Source organism: Puma concolor, chromosome B3 (genome assembly GCF_028749965.1).
Source record: "Puma concolor isolate L17-30 chromosome B3, mPumCon1.1.hap2, whole genome shotgun sequence".
In the NCBI taxonomy this organism is placed as follows: Eukaryota; Metazoa; Chordata; class Mammalia; order Carnivora; family Felidae; genus Puma; species Puma concolor.
In genome coordinates this window covers 126,935,678-126,954,491 of record NC_141672.1, presented here as the reverse complement: position 1 = coordinate 126,954,491, position 18,814 = coordinate 126,935,678, and the positions used below count along the sequence as shown (strand labels likewise).

The 18,814-nt window shown below is 44.1% G+C and overlaps 1 protein-coding gene across 2 annotated transcripts in view; it reads left to right on the top strand.

Annotated features, from left to right (window-relative positions):
* The window catches only part of LOC112856150 (neuronal acetylcholine receptor subunit alpha-7), a 114,236-nt gene that overhangs the window by 49,303 nt on the left and 46,119 nt on the right, over positions 1-18,814 (top strand). For both annotated transcript variants that reach the window (XM_086711356.1, XM_086711357.1), the window contains exons 3-4: positions 85-129; positions 11,415-11,524. In XM_086711356.1, the coding sequence (XP_086567482.1) occupies positions 85-129; positions 11,415-11,524 (155 nt within the window). The remainder of the gene's footprint in view (positions 1-84; positions 130-11,414; positions 11,525-18,814) is intronic.

Here is an 18,814-nt window from a genome sequence, read left to right as displayed (position 1 = left end):
ATGATTCCTGCATGAATAATGGCATCAGTCCCTCTTTTGTAAACCATATAAGCAATATTTATGGTTCTTTCTTTTTCTTTGAAGGATGAGAAGAACCAAGTTCTAACTACCAACATCTGGCTGCAAATGGTAAGTTGAGACAAGGGCAGTCCTCTCCCGTGGGTCTTCCTGCTGTGGTTTCTCAGATGCTCCTGCTTGAAATGCAGCGGAGGAAGAGAGCCCCTGAGAAGAGTCAGGATTGTCCTCCCTAACTCCACACATGCCAACTTATGTGAAGTAGAACATCCACTTTTGGGTATTTCTCACTGCGTCCAGCAGGGCTCAGTGAATGCGTGTATTTCCTACAGGGTGATTTGGGGAAATTTTAAAAGCACTCATGCAAAACAAGTAATAAGATGAAGATCTACATTGTTGGTAACCTGTTTGTAACATGCACCTTAACTGGTCCCCAGGGTTTAGGGGCACCCGCCTCACTCTCTATGCCCTCTAGATGCGCATAATGGGAATCCTAGAGAGTTGCCTAAGCCAGAGGCTGTCACAGTCATGCTTAGTGCTCTGGGGACCCCTGCAAGAATTCTGAAATGCTGTATTCCATTCATGCATTTTTAGCTTGACATGTAAAAATCTCACCTAAAAATAATGAATTGCAAATGATGTCTCTTCCAGCAAATTGTAAATATTGGCATTTAAAAGTAAAACTGTTAGTCTCTATTTTAAGTGGAAACTAAATACCATAATGATTTGATGCCCATATCATTCATTTAGGAAATATATAAAGAAGGCCTTCTAGCTGCAGATGTCTTGCACAGTCCCTTCCTTTTATTATTGCACTTGTATTGCTATGCCACTTTTCACACAGAACTTATCCTAATGTTCTGTAATTTCATGTTTGCAGGTTATCAATCACTCTGTCTTGGTTCTCTCAAATGTAGATATTAACATAAAGTCATTCTTTTAGACAATAAGTGTTAATTTTTTTTTCTTCTGTATTGATTTAGGATTACAATGATTATTGGTTCTTAATTCATCACGGTGGCATTCATGTCTCTACCAAAGATGGGGCTTTGTTTTAAATTAATTCATATGTTTGTAGATGATGATTTTTTTTTATTACGAAATGAGACACTAATGCAGATTTCACCATCAATTCTATGACTTTTTAAAATAGATGTAGTAGTGTATCGTTCATTATGAAAGGCATTTTGTTAAAACGTTAGTCAATTCCTTGAACTTCTTCCAGATTACATGACAAAAATAATATAGTTTCATTGGAATGTATTAGCTGACAGCTTGCTTAGTTTCTCATTCAATTTTGTTGAAAACAAGGAATTAAAACCTGCCTGATCTTTGAAAGTTTTTGTCACCTGATTTTTAGCACAATTTACACAGACACTGGTATTTTGAATCTGCCTTTTGTTGTTTGCTTCTTGGGTCAATGTCCCAAGACAGGAGTTGAGGTGAGGGAAATTCCCTTTCTTTGTAAGGCAGAAATCAGAGTAGTAAATGTGGGGAAAGGGATATTCCCAGGTGGTTGTTAGGCAGGTGAGTTTTGGTGGGAATGCAAGTGGAAGTTGGGGAATAGAAAACAGATTCACTTAAAGCCATCTGCTGTATGTCCCCAGAGCAGGCTTTGCTATATAAGAGATGCCTCACAGAACCTGCCTGTAATGAATAAAGTAGAACCTTTGCAGAATTTCCCTGCAGGATTTAAAGCAACATTCTTTTTTTTTTTTTTTTAAGTTTTCCTTTGAAATTTATATACTACTTTCCCTTTTTTAAAAGACTTGATCTTTTTAGAGCCGTTTTAGGTTCATAACAAAATAGAAGGAAAGTTGTGGAGAATTCCCATTTACCCCCTGCCCCCACATCCCCTTTCTCTCTTTTTTTAATATGAAATTTATTGTCAAATTGGTTTCCATACAACACCCAGTGCTCATCCCAACAGGTGCCCTCCTCAGTACCCATCACCCACCCTCCCTGCCCTCCCATCCCCCATCAACCCTCAGTTTGTTCTCAGTTTTTAAGAGTCTCTTATGTTTTGGCTCCCTCCCTGTCTAACCTTTCTTTCTTTTTTTTTTTTTTTTCCTTCCCCTCCCCCATGGTCCTCTGGTAAGTTTCTCAGGATCCACAAAGAGTGAAAACATATGGTATCTGTCTTTCTCTGTATGATTTATTTCACTTAGCATAACATTCTCCAGTAAAGCAACATTCTTTAGTAAGCACATCCTATCTTCAGCCTGTGCACATCTGCTCTAGCTTCCCTCCTTTTGTCTGGGCACGTGGGCTTGGGTCTGTGCTCCCGTTGGAGATGGCACCTCCCTCCTGGGAAGAGGTTCCCTCTTCTGGGGCCTGCTGAGAGCCTTACTGTCACAGTTGTCCCTGTTGCTTCTAAAGTCATGTCCTAATAGTGTCTAGAGGTTGGCCTCATTAGCATACAAACTGCAGTTTGTTTGTCTCCATTAACTTTCCCCAGTGACTCTCGTTTCCTTCTCACCTTTACAGCAATGTTCCTTCAAGCAGCATCCTCCCCAGACATCCCCACTCTCTTCCCATGAATTCTCAGTTAAACTCACCCTTAGCTGACTTGGGGTGAGCAAACCACTAACCCCCAGGTTGTGAATGCTACACTCTAATGTTTTTCCCCGATTTTCTTTTTTTCTTTTCTTTTTTCTTTTCTTTCCTTTTCTTTTCTCTTCTTCTTCTTCTTCTTCTTCTTCTTCTTTTTTGAGAGAATGAGAGAGTTCATGCATGAGTGGGAGATGGACAGAGGAAGAGGTAGAGAGAATCTTAAGCAGGCTCCATGCCCAGCACAGAGCCCAAACTCTTAACTCTGAGGTCATTGACCTAAGCCAAAATCAAGAGTCAGACACTTAACTGATTGAGCCACCCAGGTGCCCCTTCCCTAATTTTTTGATGAAAATTTTCAAATATACCTAACATTTGAACTTATGGGGAGTCTATAGCCTCACCTCTTAGATTCTGTAATTAGCATTTTTTTTTTTTTAATTCTTACTTTATCCCATTTGGCTATTTATCCATCTTTCTATCAGCCTAGCTTATTTTTTTAGTTCATTTCAAAGAGGAATAGCAGACAGTGGTGCATTTTCACCTGCATGTTTCAGGTAGCTCTTTGACCAGGGTTTCTTTCAAGGTAAAAATTTTGCATACAATGTGATGTATAGATCCTAAGTGTATCAGTCAATGAATAGCCAGGAATGCTTTCAGCTCCTCAGTCCCACCCCCATCAGGAAGCAGAACTTCACCATCACCCCAGGTGATGCCTGATGTCCCTTACCTGTCAATACCTGTCCTATCTTTGCACTCTCCACCAAGGATAGAACACCTTTTTTCTGGTTTTTCCAGGGATCGGTTTCTTCCCTCTTACCTTGGGTCTCTCAGGAACTTTGGTAGAGTGGATTGGTCCCTCTTACTGGAAATCCTACATTTAGTGTTTGGCTACCTGTCCTTAGGTTTTCCTCCTAATTCTCTAGTGACTCCTGAGTTCCCCCTGCTAGTCTCTTCATCTCTGTGCAGTCATTCCTTGTCCCAAGAGTTGGAGGACCCAGTATCCTGGCTTAAAGCACCAACCCAACTGCCTTCCTGGTGCCCCTACATGGGCACCCAGTAGGCTCTTAAATCCAGTGTGTCCTTCTTTCTCTTTCTCACTTGCTCCCTCTATAGTGAAGGGAAGGAAAAATTCTTCTCTACCCTTTGGGGTCTTCCACTTGGACTAAGATTGAATTTACATGAGACTGATTAACAGGAGAAAGAAAAAAAACAGAGTTTTATTATGTGCACACGGAGGCCAAATAATGACTTTGACAACTTTGACACCTAAGGAAATGACAAAGGCAGATAGTTTTTAAACTTTTCAGACAAAGACACGATAAATCTGTGAGGAGTTAACAGGACAAAAAGCCTTAACTTTGGGAGCTTTAATTAGTAAGGAATTCTAAAAGGAACTTGGGCTGGGGTGGTAAATTAGTAAAAAGTCACAGGGGTTGTTTATGTAGTCTTCTTGGCTCTAAATTCCCTATCTCTGGTGATAAGGATGTCTCTACATCCTAATTGAGGGAGGACACCTCTCACATGGTAGATTTATTTCCTGCTTTCAGGGGGACAGTGGATGGTCTGAGTGTCCCTCTTGAACAAGCTGTATCATAATTAACTTTTATTTAAAGTAATCAGTATGACAAAGTGGCACGTTTGGGGCAGCCTGCCCTTGGCCCCTACAATTGCTGTCTCCATTTGGATAAATGGTAACTCCGTGTATTCATTTGCTCAGATCAGAAGCCTCAGAGTCACCCTTAACTCTAGTCTCTCACACCTACCTCTGATCTCAACCTTCAAAAACAGAGCCAAGGTCTAACTACTGCACATCAACCCCAATGCTTCCACCTTGGTCTAAACCAGCATCATTTCTCACCTATGTTACTATGGAGATTCATAGCTGGGCCTTGTGTTTCAGCCCTTACCTCCACTAGCGATGTCTGTTCTCAATATAGCAGTCAGCGTGATCCCAGTAAGAGAAGAAGAAGGCTTAGCCACACGCCTCATTGACCCAGATCCTTCCAGGGGCTCCTGTCTCACCCAGTAGCAAGCTGAGGTCCTTGAGGTGGTCTTTGACTTTGCATGCCAGGCCCTCGCTTCTTCTACATCCTCCCCAGCCCTCTTCTTCTTGCTGTGTTCCCTGCCCTGCTTGTTGCCCTACACACATCATCTACCTCAGGGCCTTTGCATTTGCTCCCCCTGCCTGGAAGGCTCTTTCCCCAAGAACCACTTGCTTTTCTTTCTCACTTCTTAGTAGTATCTACCTGAAGATCACCTTTTCAGTGAGGTCTTCTCTGAGTTCCTCTCAAACCCTACTATCTCAAACCCTCATTGCCTACCCCCAGCCCATACCATTCTCTTCACCTCGGTATCTTAGTCTTTCTGGCTGCTATAACAAAATACCATAAACAGGGTGACTTATCAACAACAGATATTTATTTCTCACAGTTTTGAAGGCTGGAAGTCCAAGGTGCCACCATGGTTGCATTCTATTCAGAGCTCTTTTTTGAGTTGCATTTTTGTTTCGTCCTCACTAGGTGAAATGGGAGTGCTAATCTCTTAGGGAGGCATCTGTCCCATTGTATAAGGGTGCTGATCTCATTTGGGAGGGCTCTCTCCTCATGATCTGATTACCTACTAAAGGCCCCACCTCTGATATCCCTCACACTGAGATTAGAGTTCAACATAGGAATTTGGGGGAACACAACATGTATTCCCTAAGTCTACTTCATTTTGTTTTTAAAGCCGTTGTCCCATACTTTGTATTGTTTATTTGTTCTCTGGCTCTGAGTTCTCATCCCCCACTTGGAATGTGTCCTCCGGGAGGGCAGGACTCCAGTTGTATTCACTACTCTACCCCCAGTAGGCATGAGTAAGTTTTGTAGAATGAATGAATGAAACAAAAAACTCAAGGTGAACCTAGGAAGGGCTAAGATATTATGATACAAAATAAAGCCAACTCCACCTCACATTTAAACACTGTAGTGTAAGCTCTGGGAATTCTGGGAGATAATACAAATGTTTCCTTTTTTATATAAAACCAGGCATTTCCCATGTTTTCTATGGTACAGAGCTGCTGTTGACATTTTTTTTATAAAGAGAGAAACACCTAATATGCTCACTACATATTAGGTCAGAGACAGGTCTGTCTTCCTGGTGCCTATATCCTTATCCCTCAGTAAGCAAATGATCGTTAATAACATATATGATTTGGCATTTTTTTTTCAAAGAGTGTTGTTTTCTAGGAAAAAAGTAACTAGATTATTACTTATTGCATTGAGTTCAGGTGCTCCATAAATAAGCATGCTTGCTTTGGAGGATGTCACTGGAGACCTCTAAATTTCTTTCAAGCACAGCTTATTTCTAATTCATTATTGCACTTGCAAAAACGTCCACAGCTTCATTTGTTTTAAAAATCACCTTTTTATCTCACTTACCTATTCACCTTATCTTTTTGAATGCCTGCTACAGGGAAGACATTGAAGTAGGTCACATGAGGGGGAACCCAGAAATGGATGAGACCCAATTTCTTCTCTTAAGCCATTTACAATCGGGCTGTGCAATTTACAGCCCAACAAAAAGGTTCAAATATTGTGAACAAGTGACTCCCTTGAAGTATGGCAGGAGGCCAGCTGGTGGTGTGGACAGTGGAGTTCAGAGGTGGGAAAAATCTCTGCTTTACAGAAATGGAAGGGAGAGAAGGAAAGGCATAGACCCTTCTAAATGTGAAGATCAGGAAGCATTGGTGTGTGTAGGTGTTGCACCATTAATTAATACTTGTTTCCACATGCCCACCACCTGGAAACATGCTGGATGCCTTTTTAGCATGTGTCCTTTCACACACAGGCTAGCCAGTGGCTTGCTTAGGGCCCTCATGATGACCCATAGTTAATGGTGATTTCAATCATTCTGTCACAATGAGAGAAAAAGTGTTGGGAGCAGGAGGAAGAAGGAGGCCCACTTTCTTCATCTGAGATCAAAATGGTTGACTGGAAGAATTTCCAAAACATGTTTATATGGAGTTTTCCAACACCAAGTACATGCTGTCTTTCACACCAGCAACTGATTCTCTGATTCTCAGGATACCAACTGGGTAGATCCTCTCTATTTGGAGTTAGCATCAGATCCTACAAGTTAAGGACTCAATCCCACAAGACTACCCCATCAGATGCCAGCTGCAAAGGGGGTGTCCAGGCTGCCCACACTTCTATCCAGCTGAGTTTGAATGCTGAACAGCTCATGGAATTCAAGAAAACACTTACATTTACCAATTTATTATAAAGAATCCTGGTCAGGAACAGCTGAATGGAAGAGATGCATAGGGCAAGGTGTGAGGGAGGCCAAGAACTTTCATGCCTTCTGTGGGCTAGTTACTCTCCTGGCACTTGGATGTATTCACCAATCTGGAAACTTTCCGAATCTTGTGGTTCAAGAGTTTTTATAACCCAGTCCCCATTCTCTCTCTTCTCCCTGGAGACTGAGGTTGGGTGGGGCTGAAGGTTGCCACCCTGTAATCAAAGCTTGATCTTTCTGATGACCGGCTGCATGCTGGCAACCTGAGGTGATCTCAGGCCCCTGCCCTAAGTCACCTCACCTCAATAGAATAAACTCTGGTGGGCTCAGAAGGTGCTCTATATGAATAATAAGAGACACTCCTATCCTCAGGAAATTCCCAAGGTTTTAGAAACCATGTGCCAAGAACCTGGGACATAGACCAAATATGTTTCTTATTATATCATAATGTCCTTTTTTTTTAAACAAAGAAAATGTTCCCTTTCTTCTCTCTCATTATCCTGCTATAAATATTTTCATGCATGTACATGCACACAAACTTAAAGTTTCCTATGGCCTCAAGGTAGATGTTAATGGGGGCCAGTTCTGAGACCCATGGAAGAATTAGGGTTCTTATGGTTACATCTCAGATCAAGGGCCCCTTCCTCCCTTGTATGTCCCCTTAAAACCCCACATAGTCATATCTTGAAGATTAAATGAGAAGGGATCCCGCAGAAATAGGGAGAGAAGGAAAAGCACAGACTCTTCCAGATGGTCTGGGAGTATTGGTGTTTCTAGACTGACACTATCAGCTGCCCAACATGCCACACACTATCTGTAGGAAGATTTTGTGCAGGGCCTCTTGCCCTCCAGGGATCTGAGTGGGGAGTAAGTGCTTTAAGAGGATAGAAAAGCTCCTTCTGGAACATTATTATTCACAAGCCCCTTTACACATCCATTCTTCAGAAATGCTCATGGAAACCTGTGGCGTCCTGGGCTCTCCCGCTCCCAGGGCACACAGCCCCAACATTCCCACTCCGGCTCCCAGTGCCCAGTTGATGGGGCTTCTGCACCTTTAGCTGTAGCTTGGTTGTTACAGCTCTCCTGTCCTGTGGTATCTTATGAAATGGAGGAATCCCTCTTTTTTTTTTTTTTAAGCCATCATTTGTCATGGGCTTACCAGGGCCACATGACTTACCTGCTGCTGCACACATTTCATCCTTCCAGTGCCGTCCTGCCCTATGAGGCAGGCACCTGTGAGAAAGCTGCAGCTCCCAGAGGGGGTATTTACCTTGTTAAAAAACAAAATGCAACCAAATAAACCTGAAGATCTAATTGGCTTAATTAAAGGATTTGTGAGTTGGGCAGCACCCTATCTAGCAAGTAGAGAGAGCTCCCACAAGTTGTACAAAATGGAAAGTTTTTATAGGAAGGAGGGTGGGGCAAGAAAGTTATAAGCAAGGGAAAAGAAAGGATTGTTTCAGGCAAGATAACCTTATCTTTGGGGGAGGGGCAGGGGGTTTTATCAAGCAGTTTATATCTCATCTTCCATTGAGGGATGGAGAGGACCCTGTGGCGATGGATGACTTCACAGAGGCTGATCAGAAAATTCCTGATTGGCCCTTTAAGACTTAGGTTTCTGTGGGAGGTTGAAAATACAGTTAAGTATTAAGCCTCAGTTTGGTGACTTGGCCTAAGTAATTTTGGGCCCATGTTTTTGTTGTTGTTGTTTGTTTGTTTTTAATGTTTGTTTATTTTTGAGAGAGATGGGCGAGGGAGAGCATGAGCTGGGGAGGGACAGAGAGAGAGGGAGACAGAGGATCTGAAGCAGTCTCTACACTGACAACAGAAGGCCTGATGTGAGGCTTGAACTCCTGAACCCTGAGATCAGGACCTTAGCAGAAGTCTGACACTTGACCGACTGAGCCACCCAGGTGCCCTGGGTTGTTTGTTTTTAACAATCTGCTTGAGGGGCGCCTGGGTGGCTCAGTCGGTTAAGTGTCCGACTTCGTCTCAGGTCATGATCTCGCAGTCCGTGAGTTCAAGTCCCGCATCAGGCTCTGTGCTGATGGCTCAGAGCCTGGAGCCTGTTTCAGATTCTGTGTCTCCCTCTCTCTCTGACCCTCCCCCGTTCATGCTCTCTCTCTGTCTCAAAAATAAATAAACGTTAAAAAAAAATTAACAATCTGCTTGAGCTCACACAGCTGGTCTCTGCCACAGCCTTGGTGTAAACCCAGATGTGCCTGAGTTCCACAGCTCTCTGCAGCCCCCCTTTTCTTTCCTGAGGGTGGAGGAGACCCAGGTTGGCTTTTGAGTGAGCAGATGGGGGGCTCCTTCAGAGAGGATGAACAGCCCCCAACTGCCAGTGTAGAGAGATTGGGTTGGAAGAAACATCAGTGGTAGAGCCTACTGATCACTCTTCTTAAAGTCAAATAATGCAGTTCTGAGTCCTGACCCAGTGTCTGACTGAAAGGATGTTGCTTCTCTGTGCCCCGGTCTCCTCTTAAAAATAGGAATAGTAATCATGCTGGCATCCCTGGATCATGGCAAGCAAGGTGTACACGTGACTCTGAACAAACCAAATGGTCAGGATACATACCCATGGGACACATGCAGCTAAGATGATGGGTTGGGTTGAGGAGATGTGAAATTGCTGGAGAAGTATTGTGCAGCTCACACGTGCCATCTGAAGAGGTTGCGGTTTGACCAACCAAGGGCTTCTACTTCCCTGCCTTCCCTCCCTGCTCTGCCCATCATTTCAGCAGGTGTGGGAGATGGGCATTTGCCTGCCATGCCCACCTTTGCTCTGGGAGCCCTATGACCATGATTAGCATGGTGGCAATAGTGACAGTGACAGGCATCCCAGGGTGAGGTATGAGATCCTGGTAAGGAAGGCACAGGTGTTGAGTGTGGAAGGGCTTATCCCCCTGACAAGGGAGAGAAAAGAAGGGAGCACTGGGCAAATGGTACAGAGACAGAGCAGGCTGGAGCAAACACAGTTTAGTTCATGCCTAGGCATTCCTGCAAACCAGCTTCAACAAGACTGGCCCTTCTGGGTACTGTCCTTCTCCTCCCCTTGCGTATCCTTCCTGCTCTTTTCCCCTCCTCCCTTCCCCACTACTAACTACCCACATCAATTAGAAACATCAGTAGGGTGGCTCTATCCTAAATGTTCCAAGTGATTTTTCACCATGTTATACATTGACGGATCTTCATTCTCAGAGGCCCATGGCTATAAAGTCACATTACTCACCTGGCTATTCCCTCTCATCTGACTTCGTATGGTCCCAGAACTGGAACAGCCTTTTTGGATGCTTGCCTGTCCTCTCCAGAGGATGATGGGATCTCTGGGACGTGCTCTGTGATCCACAACCCCTTGGCTACAATTCCCAAATCTCAATAGCTTTGAAAATTAAAGGGTTTTTGTCCCCCTTGATGTTGTTTTTGTAACTTTGCATCAAATTCACTGAGTCTAAAATCAAACTGAAATAGATGTGCAGTGGAGGCATTTATTTTTCTTACTTAGTATCAGTATGCACGTTTTGCTGCAGAAATAATGATATGTTTGATTATGGGGAGTTGCCTAGATCCCAGCTGGAAGTGTTGCATCACATACCTTTCTAAATCTGAGGTCTGAGCTCCAGATCATGGGTGGCCCCAGGGAGACTGGGTACAGGATGGGGCCTTTACTGGGGGTCTGCCCTGATTATGGCACATTTGTAGGAGGTGCTGAGTCCAAACGGGCCAGCCCTGCAACCCTGGCTTGGTGGAGCTGTTTGTATAGCAGCTGTAGGTGGGATCTTACCTGAGCAGTCTTTGCAGAGCTAGTGGACACCCTAGGTAGGGCTGAGCTATGTGGTCCTTGGACAAGGGACCCCAGGCATGGGCCTTCCTCTGGCAAAGGTCACTCAAGAACCAATTTTGGACCTGACGTCAAGCAGATGCATCTGTGTTGGTGTGTTTATGACTATTTCCTGAGTCCCCATCTTCACCCTTGTCCTGATTCAGTGTTTTACCACCAAGGCCATGTGTTTGCATTTTGGGGTTGTGGCATCAGAAGCACTGTTCCTGCATGAAAATAAGAACTCCAGTCCAAAAACACATCCTCCTTAGAAGCTTCTGAGAGGTTCCCCAGCAGCTGCAAAAAGTTGTTTCATGGAAATAAATATTCTTAATTTTTCTAGCTTAGTTCATACTCCAATTGAAATAAGTGAATTTATTTTTCCAAAGTGTCCTTTCAGTGGAGAACTTTGAAAGCAAAACAGTTACTCATTTGGCTAGGAAAAAAACCCATCTGCTGTGGGAGGGGAAGCCTTCGGGGCATGCAGTGGACTGGAATTAACTTTAATGCTACTGTTTGAATGTGGTCATGGTGACAGCAGGATCTTAAATGTGATTTTTATGCTGTTCATGGTCATTTTACAAGAGATTACTTAATTCTCAGTTTCCTTATATTTTATAGATAACAATTCAATTATGTAAATAGTATCTGGAACTCTTTTTGGCTTTGAATGTATCTAATAATCCCTTATAAGAAATATTAGTAGGCAAGGAAGCAAAGTGCTGCTAATGTCATTGTCTGTGTGTGTTAGTCTTGGACAGATCACTATTTACAATGGAATATGTCAGAATATCCGGGCGTGAAGACTGTTCGTTTCCCAGATGGCCTGATTTGGAAGCCAGACATTCTTCTCTATAACAGGTAAGCACACTGGACAAAAGGAGAAATGATTTTAGTTTTGCATATATGTAACAACCAAGCATATTTGAATATTTCATCGAAATGCCAGACCCATGATCTGTAATTTGGGACCATTGCTGCCCATGATGCTTTGTAAATGGCCAGGCCTTTGAGAAACATTCTGTCCCCCTCTCCCATGTTCTCTGCCTTGGCATGCAGACTTGCATTACCCAGCACTCTGCCTGAGCACATGTCTATAGGGCTGTGCATTATAGGTACATATATACTTTTGTGCATATTGGCACTGAGGCATTTTTTACATGTGGAATTACCTTTGCACCTGAATGGCAGCAATTATGGTCACAGCATAAGTTGCTGGCCCTTGACATGCATGACTGGAGTCCACTGTTTGGACCCAGGTCCTCATCTGATGTATTCCCATTGTGCATTGGGAGAGTCCTGCTGCCTATAGCTGAGTGCATGAAGACCATCACCTTAGGTGTGCTCAGAAGCTTGTGATGCAGGTGGAGTACTTGATAGAAAAAAGACAGATAATAGTCATATTCTAATATGGATTAAGAACAGGAATCCTGCTCCTGAGGTCAAGAAATGAGGGATTCATTGTGAACCAGGACAGTCTGATTTGTAAACCAGATGCCTAAAAGGTATTCAGGCAAGGTAAATTTCTAGAAGCACTACATCTTTTTTTGCTAAGCTACATAATCAAAATAAGGGGATCCAGAGCATCTCTTCCCAGTAAGGTTTAGAATGTGATAACAAGCTTAGTATTAAAGAAAGATACTTCCTAATTACAACTGCTGCATTTGGTCCTACCGGGAAGAGAAGGAAGTCCCATACCTTCCTGACTTAGAAAACAGTGTGACCATTGGCTACTGTCCTTGGTTGTCACCAGCTGATGTGTTTGTCCTACACTGACTGCTTCTAGGAGGCTGGGTGATTTCATTTCTTGTGTCAACTTTTAATTCTGTCTTTCTTGCTGGCAGTTACATTTCATTTGAATAATTGGGCTTGTTTCTAGAAGAATAGTATTCCCTTCTGATTTGCTGCCACTCTAAAGTTTCTTAAATTAGTTAAATTAGTTAAATTAGTTAAATTAGCTAAATTAGTTAAATTACAGTAAGTGGTCCCCAACTGAGTAGGTGAAGCACATGGAACCCCATGGCTCATCTTTGGATCATTAGTTTCCCAGCCACTGACATCAAAAGACCACAGAAATACATTTTATTTTGGAGGCTGGAAATACAAGATTAAGGTGTCTGCAGGTTTTGTTTCTTCTGAGTCTCCTCTCTTACAACTTGTAGATGTCCATCTTCTCTCTGTGTCTTCACATGGTCTTCCCTCTGCTCATGTCTGTGTTCTCTGATCTACTCTTGTGCCGACTACCATCACATTGGATTAGGGACCACTCTAACAACCTCATTTTATCTTAGCTACCTCTTTAAAACCTCCAAATACAGTCACATACTGTGGAACTTCAACATACGAACTAGGACTTCAGCATGTGAATTTGGCGGGAGTGGGGGGGTGGGGAACAAAATTCAGCCCATAACAGGGGCATTGCAGTTGACTTCTTAAGGACAAAGAGTCAGCATTGGAGAGGTCTGGGTATAAATTGTAGCTGTAATATTTAGTATGTTATAAACATTAAGTCTCAGATTCCTCCTTTGAAAAATGGGGGAGATGCCAGCTTCAGAGTTTGGAAGGGATAACTCTGCGGATGCACCTAGCATGCTTAGTGTGGTACTTGGCAAAGATTGAATGCTCAGTGATGGTGGTTGTGCATTTATAGACATGGTGATGAGGATTTCTGCTCAGAGTAATTAAAAAAGAAATGTCAATAATGTTTTTACATTGTGCCTAATTTAGTTCTTTTTCATTTGAAATCAAGAATAGATATTACAATGTGGTAGAAACTTCATGAGGTTATAGAGGTGCTTCTTATCACTTATATGTAGCACCTCAAAACCTAATAAATAAAATGTTTGATGCTTTTAATGTTCTGGCTAAGGAAGAGTTACCACGTATTCTATGCAAACTGAATTTCAAGGAGCAAAGATGCAGTCTCCACCTGCTGTCACCAGGGAGCGGGATCTCAGAAATAATGGTACCCACCCCCCCCCCACATCTGATCCAGCTGATGGTCCCAGAGCCCCTTTCCTCTCATGTTTCCCCTTGAGCTCTAAATAACTGTTTTTCTCTTTTCTCTTTTCCTCATCTCCCCATTGACCACATCCACCAGCTTCTATCATGGAATCTGTAGAGGCTGCCTCCTCTTCTGCTTTAGTTTTTCTGAAAAATGGGATATAGAACTTCCTTTCTGAAGTAAATGTTAAATATATGGCTTGCATGTCCACACAGACATGATGTAGGATAAGCAGGTTACAGAATACATGTAAGCCAGTCATAGACACAGTGTCAGTTATTTTTTGCTGCTTGAGAGACTATCCTGAACTTAGTGTCTTAAAAAAAATGTATGCATATGACTTCTCACCACACTGTGGGCTGACTGACCCATGTGGTGGCCTATCTGTTTAAGTCAGTTCTTGGCAAAAAGCAGGGGGCTGAGGCTCTGATGGGCTGGAATGTGGAGAGCCACACCCCCAGCTGTTGGTGGGAGCGCAGCTGGGACAGTTACCTGTGCCACCTTAGCTTCCTCCATGAGCCTTTTCCACAGGATGCAGGCAACCCCCAGTGTGTGGCAAGAAGTGTTCAGAGAGGAAGGAAGTGGCAGCCACCAGGCTCCTTATGAACTGAGCATATGAATCCTAGAACAGCCCCTTCACTGCACTCTGTTGGGCAGAGTAGGCAGGAGCTCAGCCTGGATCAGGGAAGCAGAAGTCAGCCTCACGTCTCTAGGGCACACAGGTTGGGGGGAGGAAGGAAGATGAAGGTGTGCTCTATGGAAGGGAAGAGGTGAAACAGGAAGGCCAGATTAGAGTTGAGGGGGGAATGAAGGACCAAAACAAACATTTGTAATGAAGGAGCACTCAGTTAAGTGCATGCTGGAGGGACTGGTAGGAAGGAGACAGAGGGTAGGTAGGCAAGCAGACAGAGTTTCCAAACACAGAGTGATCTCCTTATCCCTTGCCTCTATTCGCTGGCTTCCCTCTACTGTCTGGACACAAGTCATGTGGCCTGGCTGGCAGGGATGAGTGGTCCAGCCCACCCCTGCAGCTGCCTCTTACACCTCCTGCTTCCTGGCTAGATGTTTGTCTTTCACCTCCTTGGTGTGTCTGGACTCTCTTCCACTACAGGACATTTCTGTGAGCTCCCCTCTTGGTGTGGAATGCCTACCCTTCTTTCATTCCTCAGACCTCAGCTTAACTCCCTGTTCCACTGAGTCCCTGTTGTGTCTTTTTGTCATGCCTTACAGAAAGGCATTCCTGTCCCCTATGGCACATGGGCTCTGCCACCCCCCTGGGGGTCTAGAGAGTGCTTAATAAATATTTGTGCACAGACAGGATGGAAGGAGGAAGCAGGGATGCAGGAATTAAGAGAAAGGGGGAAGGGGATGGGTCTCTGTGACATGAGCACTGCTAAGAACAACAAGAGAAGGAAGGAAGGAAATCATATTGGCAAGCTGGAAAATATGAACCTGGGCCTGAGCCAAAAAATTGACAGAGGAAGTAGCAAAAACCGGCTTGAATTTAATAGGATCCTGACCTTCTGATATTCTGTTATTGGAGATTTTGAGAGATGTTGAGCTTAATACTTTCTGCCAGCTTCCAGGCACTCCAAATAGTATGTTCTCTCAGTAGGCTTGTGTGATGGTTCATTAAATTGTTGTGTTTGCAGGGGGAGCTTTTCCTTAAGGAGGGGAGCATGCCATCATTCTGCATAAGCCATGATTTTGAAGGGAGCATTGATTCAGGTTAGGGGAAGCATCACAAACACGTCCATCACGTTTCTTGCTCTATTCTGGTTTGATATTGGAGTCCAAGCTTGAGCCACTAATGGTTTTGGGGATATAATACATTTTTCTGTGCTTTGAAGAGGTTGGGTCATTGCAAAGCAGCCATCTCGGCATCATTTCTGGGATGGGCTTCTTTATTTCCCTGATGGATGGTGAACAAGTTACAGTGCTGCCAGCCAGCTGGCCGGGTTGCTCTGAGGAGAGGACAGGCGCTGATAAAAGCATCCCTGCCGGATGCTGATCCCAGTACTTTCTTGGTTGCTTTATTCTGCTTTACTTTAAGCCTGCAGTTCAAGGATTTTTCTGAACACAGTCTTGCTCAAAGTGAGTAGCAGTTGTGGATAGCTTTTCATGATATTCCCATTTGGACGGAATGAAAGGCCTCACTCTTATCAGCAGTCGGCTTGCAGAAGAAAGCCTGAACTGCAGTGACACCTTGGCCACCCCTGCCTGCCCTGTGCAACTGCAGGCAGCTACCTCAGCCTCTCTGGGCTTCTCCATTCTTAAGCTGCTCAGTCAGAAAATCCCGTAATAATAGTGGAATCTTTGTTGATGAATGTATTTGAAGATGTTTTTGTTGGCTCTGTATTGGTAGGACATGAGGTATCAACCACCCCTTTCTTATAGCCTGGGCAAAGCTGCATTTGCACATCTGCAGACTCATGTTTACCTCTGAGATTAGAGTCCTCTGGCTATAACCCTCTTTCTGTCACAGATTCCCATGACCCTGTGGCTGACAGCAGAGCCTGGAGAGGGGGTGATGTAGGCAGGACACACCTGGGTGGAACGTGGTGATCCAGCCGATAAGGGTTAATGATTGTGTGCTGATCAGTGAGTCACTGATTTGGTTCACCCAGAAGTCAGCCTACAACAAGTACTTCAGCATATGGTTTATGGATTTTATTTTTTATTTTAGAGAGAGAGAGAGCGAGCACTGTGAGTGCTGGAGGGGCAGAGAAAGAGAGGGAGAGAGAACCCCAAGCAGGTTCCACGCTGTCAGCACAGAGCCCGACGCGGGCCTTGAACTCACAAACGATGAGATCATGACTTGAGCTGATACCAAGAGTCTGATGCTTAACTGAGCCACCCAGGTGCCCCTCAGCGCATAGTTTATTTGGGAGAGGAAGTGGCTCAGAGAAGGGAGGGAAGATAATATATGCATTAAAAATGTGCTAAAAAGCAAGCTGCTGCTCTGGGCAGTGGGGACCCATTCCTGCTGGAGACCTCTGTGGTGTTTGTCTGTCAATTGCCTTCTGTCATAGATTGACAGTTGCTTCCAGGAATGGCAGCTCCCTGACACCGGCTCTGCTTGCCTGCCCCATGCATGGACCGAATGTGTGCTGGTGGCCAGAACCTCAAGCCTCAAGCTGGGCTGGTGATGGTTGGAAAAGGCAGCTGTCAGGGCCTTGGGTCTGATAAGGACAGCTGTTGACGTGGTTAGCTACAGCACACATGGGTTTCACACTCAAGTTTCAGTTGTTGTCACCTTTGCCTGATTGAAGTTCCAATCCTGACTCCTGATGGGGAGGACAGCAATGAAGTGAGTAGGAAGGAGAACATCATAAGGACTTAGGGGGTTTCTCAGCCAAAGCAGAGAGGAGACAGACAGGTAGCAAGGATAATGGAGAAGAGCCGGGACCTGCCTCCTTGTGAGTGGCTGTAGCCCTATTGTGGGCTTCATGTCTTATCATGGTATCACATCAGTCCACATAAAGAATGGGATCTTAGGGAGCAAGTCTCTTATTCAATTTAATGCCTCTTGAAGAAGGTTAACCAGTTGGTGTTCAAGGGCCCAAAGTTCAATCATGGCTGGTCTGGGGCTGGGGATGGGAACAGAAGGCCATTACCAAAAGAATATGAGTTAGCAGCTCTTGGATGTGGCATGAATCTTCAGTTAAGCAAAGATAATTTTTCAGCTTTGGACCTCCCAGAGAATGAGGTTTTATGATGTGCTGTTATAGCATGATATGCATTATCAAATATTCAGACCTAATCTGGAGGGAGGCTGTTTCTAACAAGGTGTGGTGGGAAAAGAGTGGAGCAGTTACCTGTTTTTAAGTAGTGAGTGGAAGCGGCCAACCTATGTGTGCATCTCCAAAATCATCCTCTGAACTGTCTGTCCAACCCTCCCCTTTCTCACCCCTGCCCCTTTGATGTTTGTTTTTAATTTGTTCGTTCACTGAACCAATATTTAGTGAAGGCTTACGTGCTGTTATCACACACTGTCCTAGGATCTGAGGACACAGAAGTGACCAAGCCAGACAAAAATCCCTGTGCTGTAGACAAATAGAAGAGGGGAGCACACATGCCAGATATCAGGGGCTCCAAGAAAAAGAAAGCATGGAGAGCATGTAGGGAGTGGTAGAGCCTAGGGTGGGATGTGAGGCCAACAGAAGAGCCAGAAGGAGGTGGAGGAACAAGTCATAGAGCATCAACGAGGTAAACGTTCTTGATGGAAAGAATAACAAGGGCACAGGCCTTTCAGGGAAGGTTGTGAAAAGCCTTGAAATGTGAGAACAAAACAGACAAGAGAAAGATGACCCAGTAGCCTATGGCATGTTATGTGTGGTTTCACACACCTTCCAGGTTATCAGAAACTATCTCGGACTATGTCATGGTCTTTGAACTACTTTCCAACTCTGTAAGTTCTAGGAAACCAATAGTAATGCAAAGGACTCCAGTCCATAGAGAAGCAAATGGATTTTGTCTGGTGGACTGATTCCTGTTAACATATCTGATCCATGTTTCTGGTTGCCTTTTTATGTGTCAGCTTTTTGGATGCTTCTTGGAATTGGTTTTTGACACCTTGCTTGTTCCCTCATTAATTAATGACTTAAGTAAAAACTTTGACACATGTTCATTTTATATTTGTGCATCATGCTTTTATCTTTGAAACAAATTGATCTTTTTTGACCACCCTGAGATGGAAACATGCCATCTGGGTCTGCCGAGGAACACAAGGGGGTGATGTGGCTGGAGTGCGAGGGTGAAGAAGGTCAGAGAAACAACAGGGTGTGGCCCAAGTGTTGGGGGTCTTGGCTTTTACTATGAATGACATGGGAGAGGCTCTCATCCTTTGGTAGAATTCCTTTCTTTTTTTGCTCTGAATAATTGTCAAAATACTTATTCATATTCTTCATCTGACTTCTTCTGCTATCAACTGATTCACATTCCATGGTTATTTTGTTCAGAAGTTACCTGTTCTTCTCTGCTTATACACTTCTCCAAGATGATGGTGGTAGATGTGTTTTGTTTTTGTTATTTCCTCTAGCTTCTTGGAAACGTTGATGGAGGGTGGGCACACGAACACATGTCATTCAGCCACTGTCAGCCCAGATACTTGTCTGCCCCAGGCTGACTCAGGGCCCAGCCTGTCT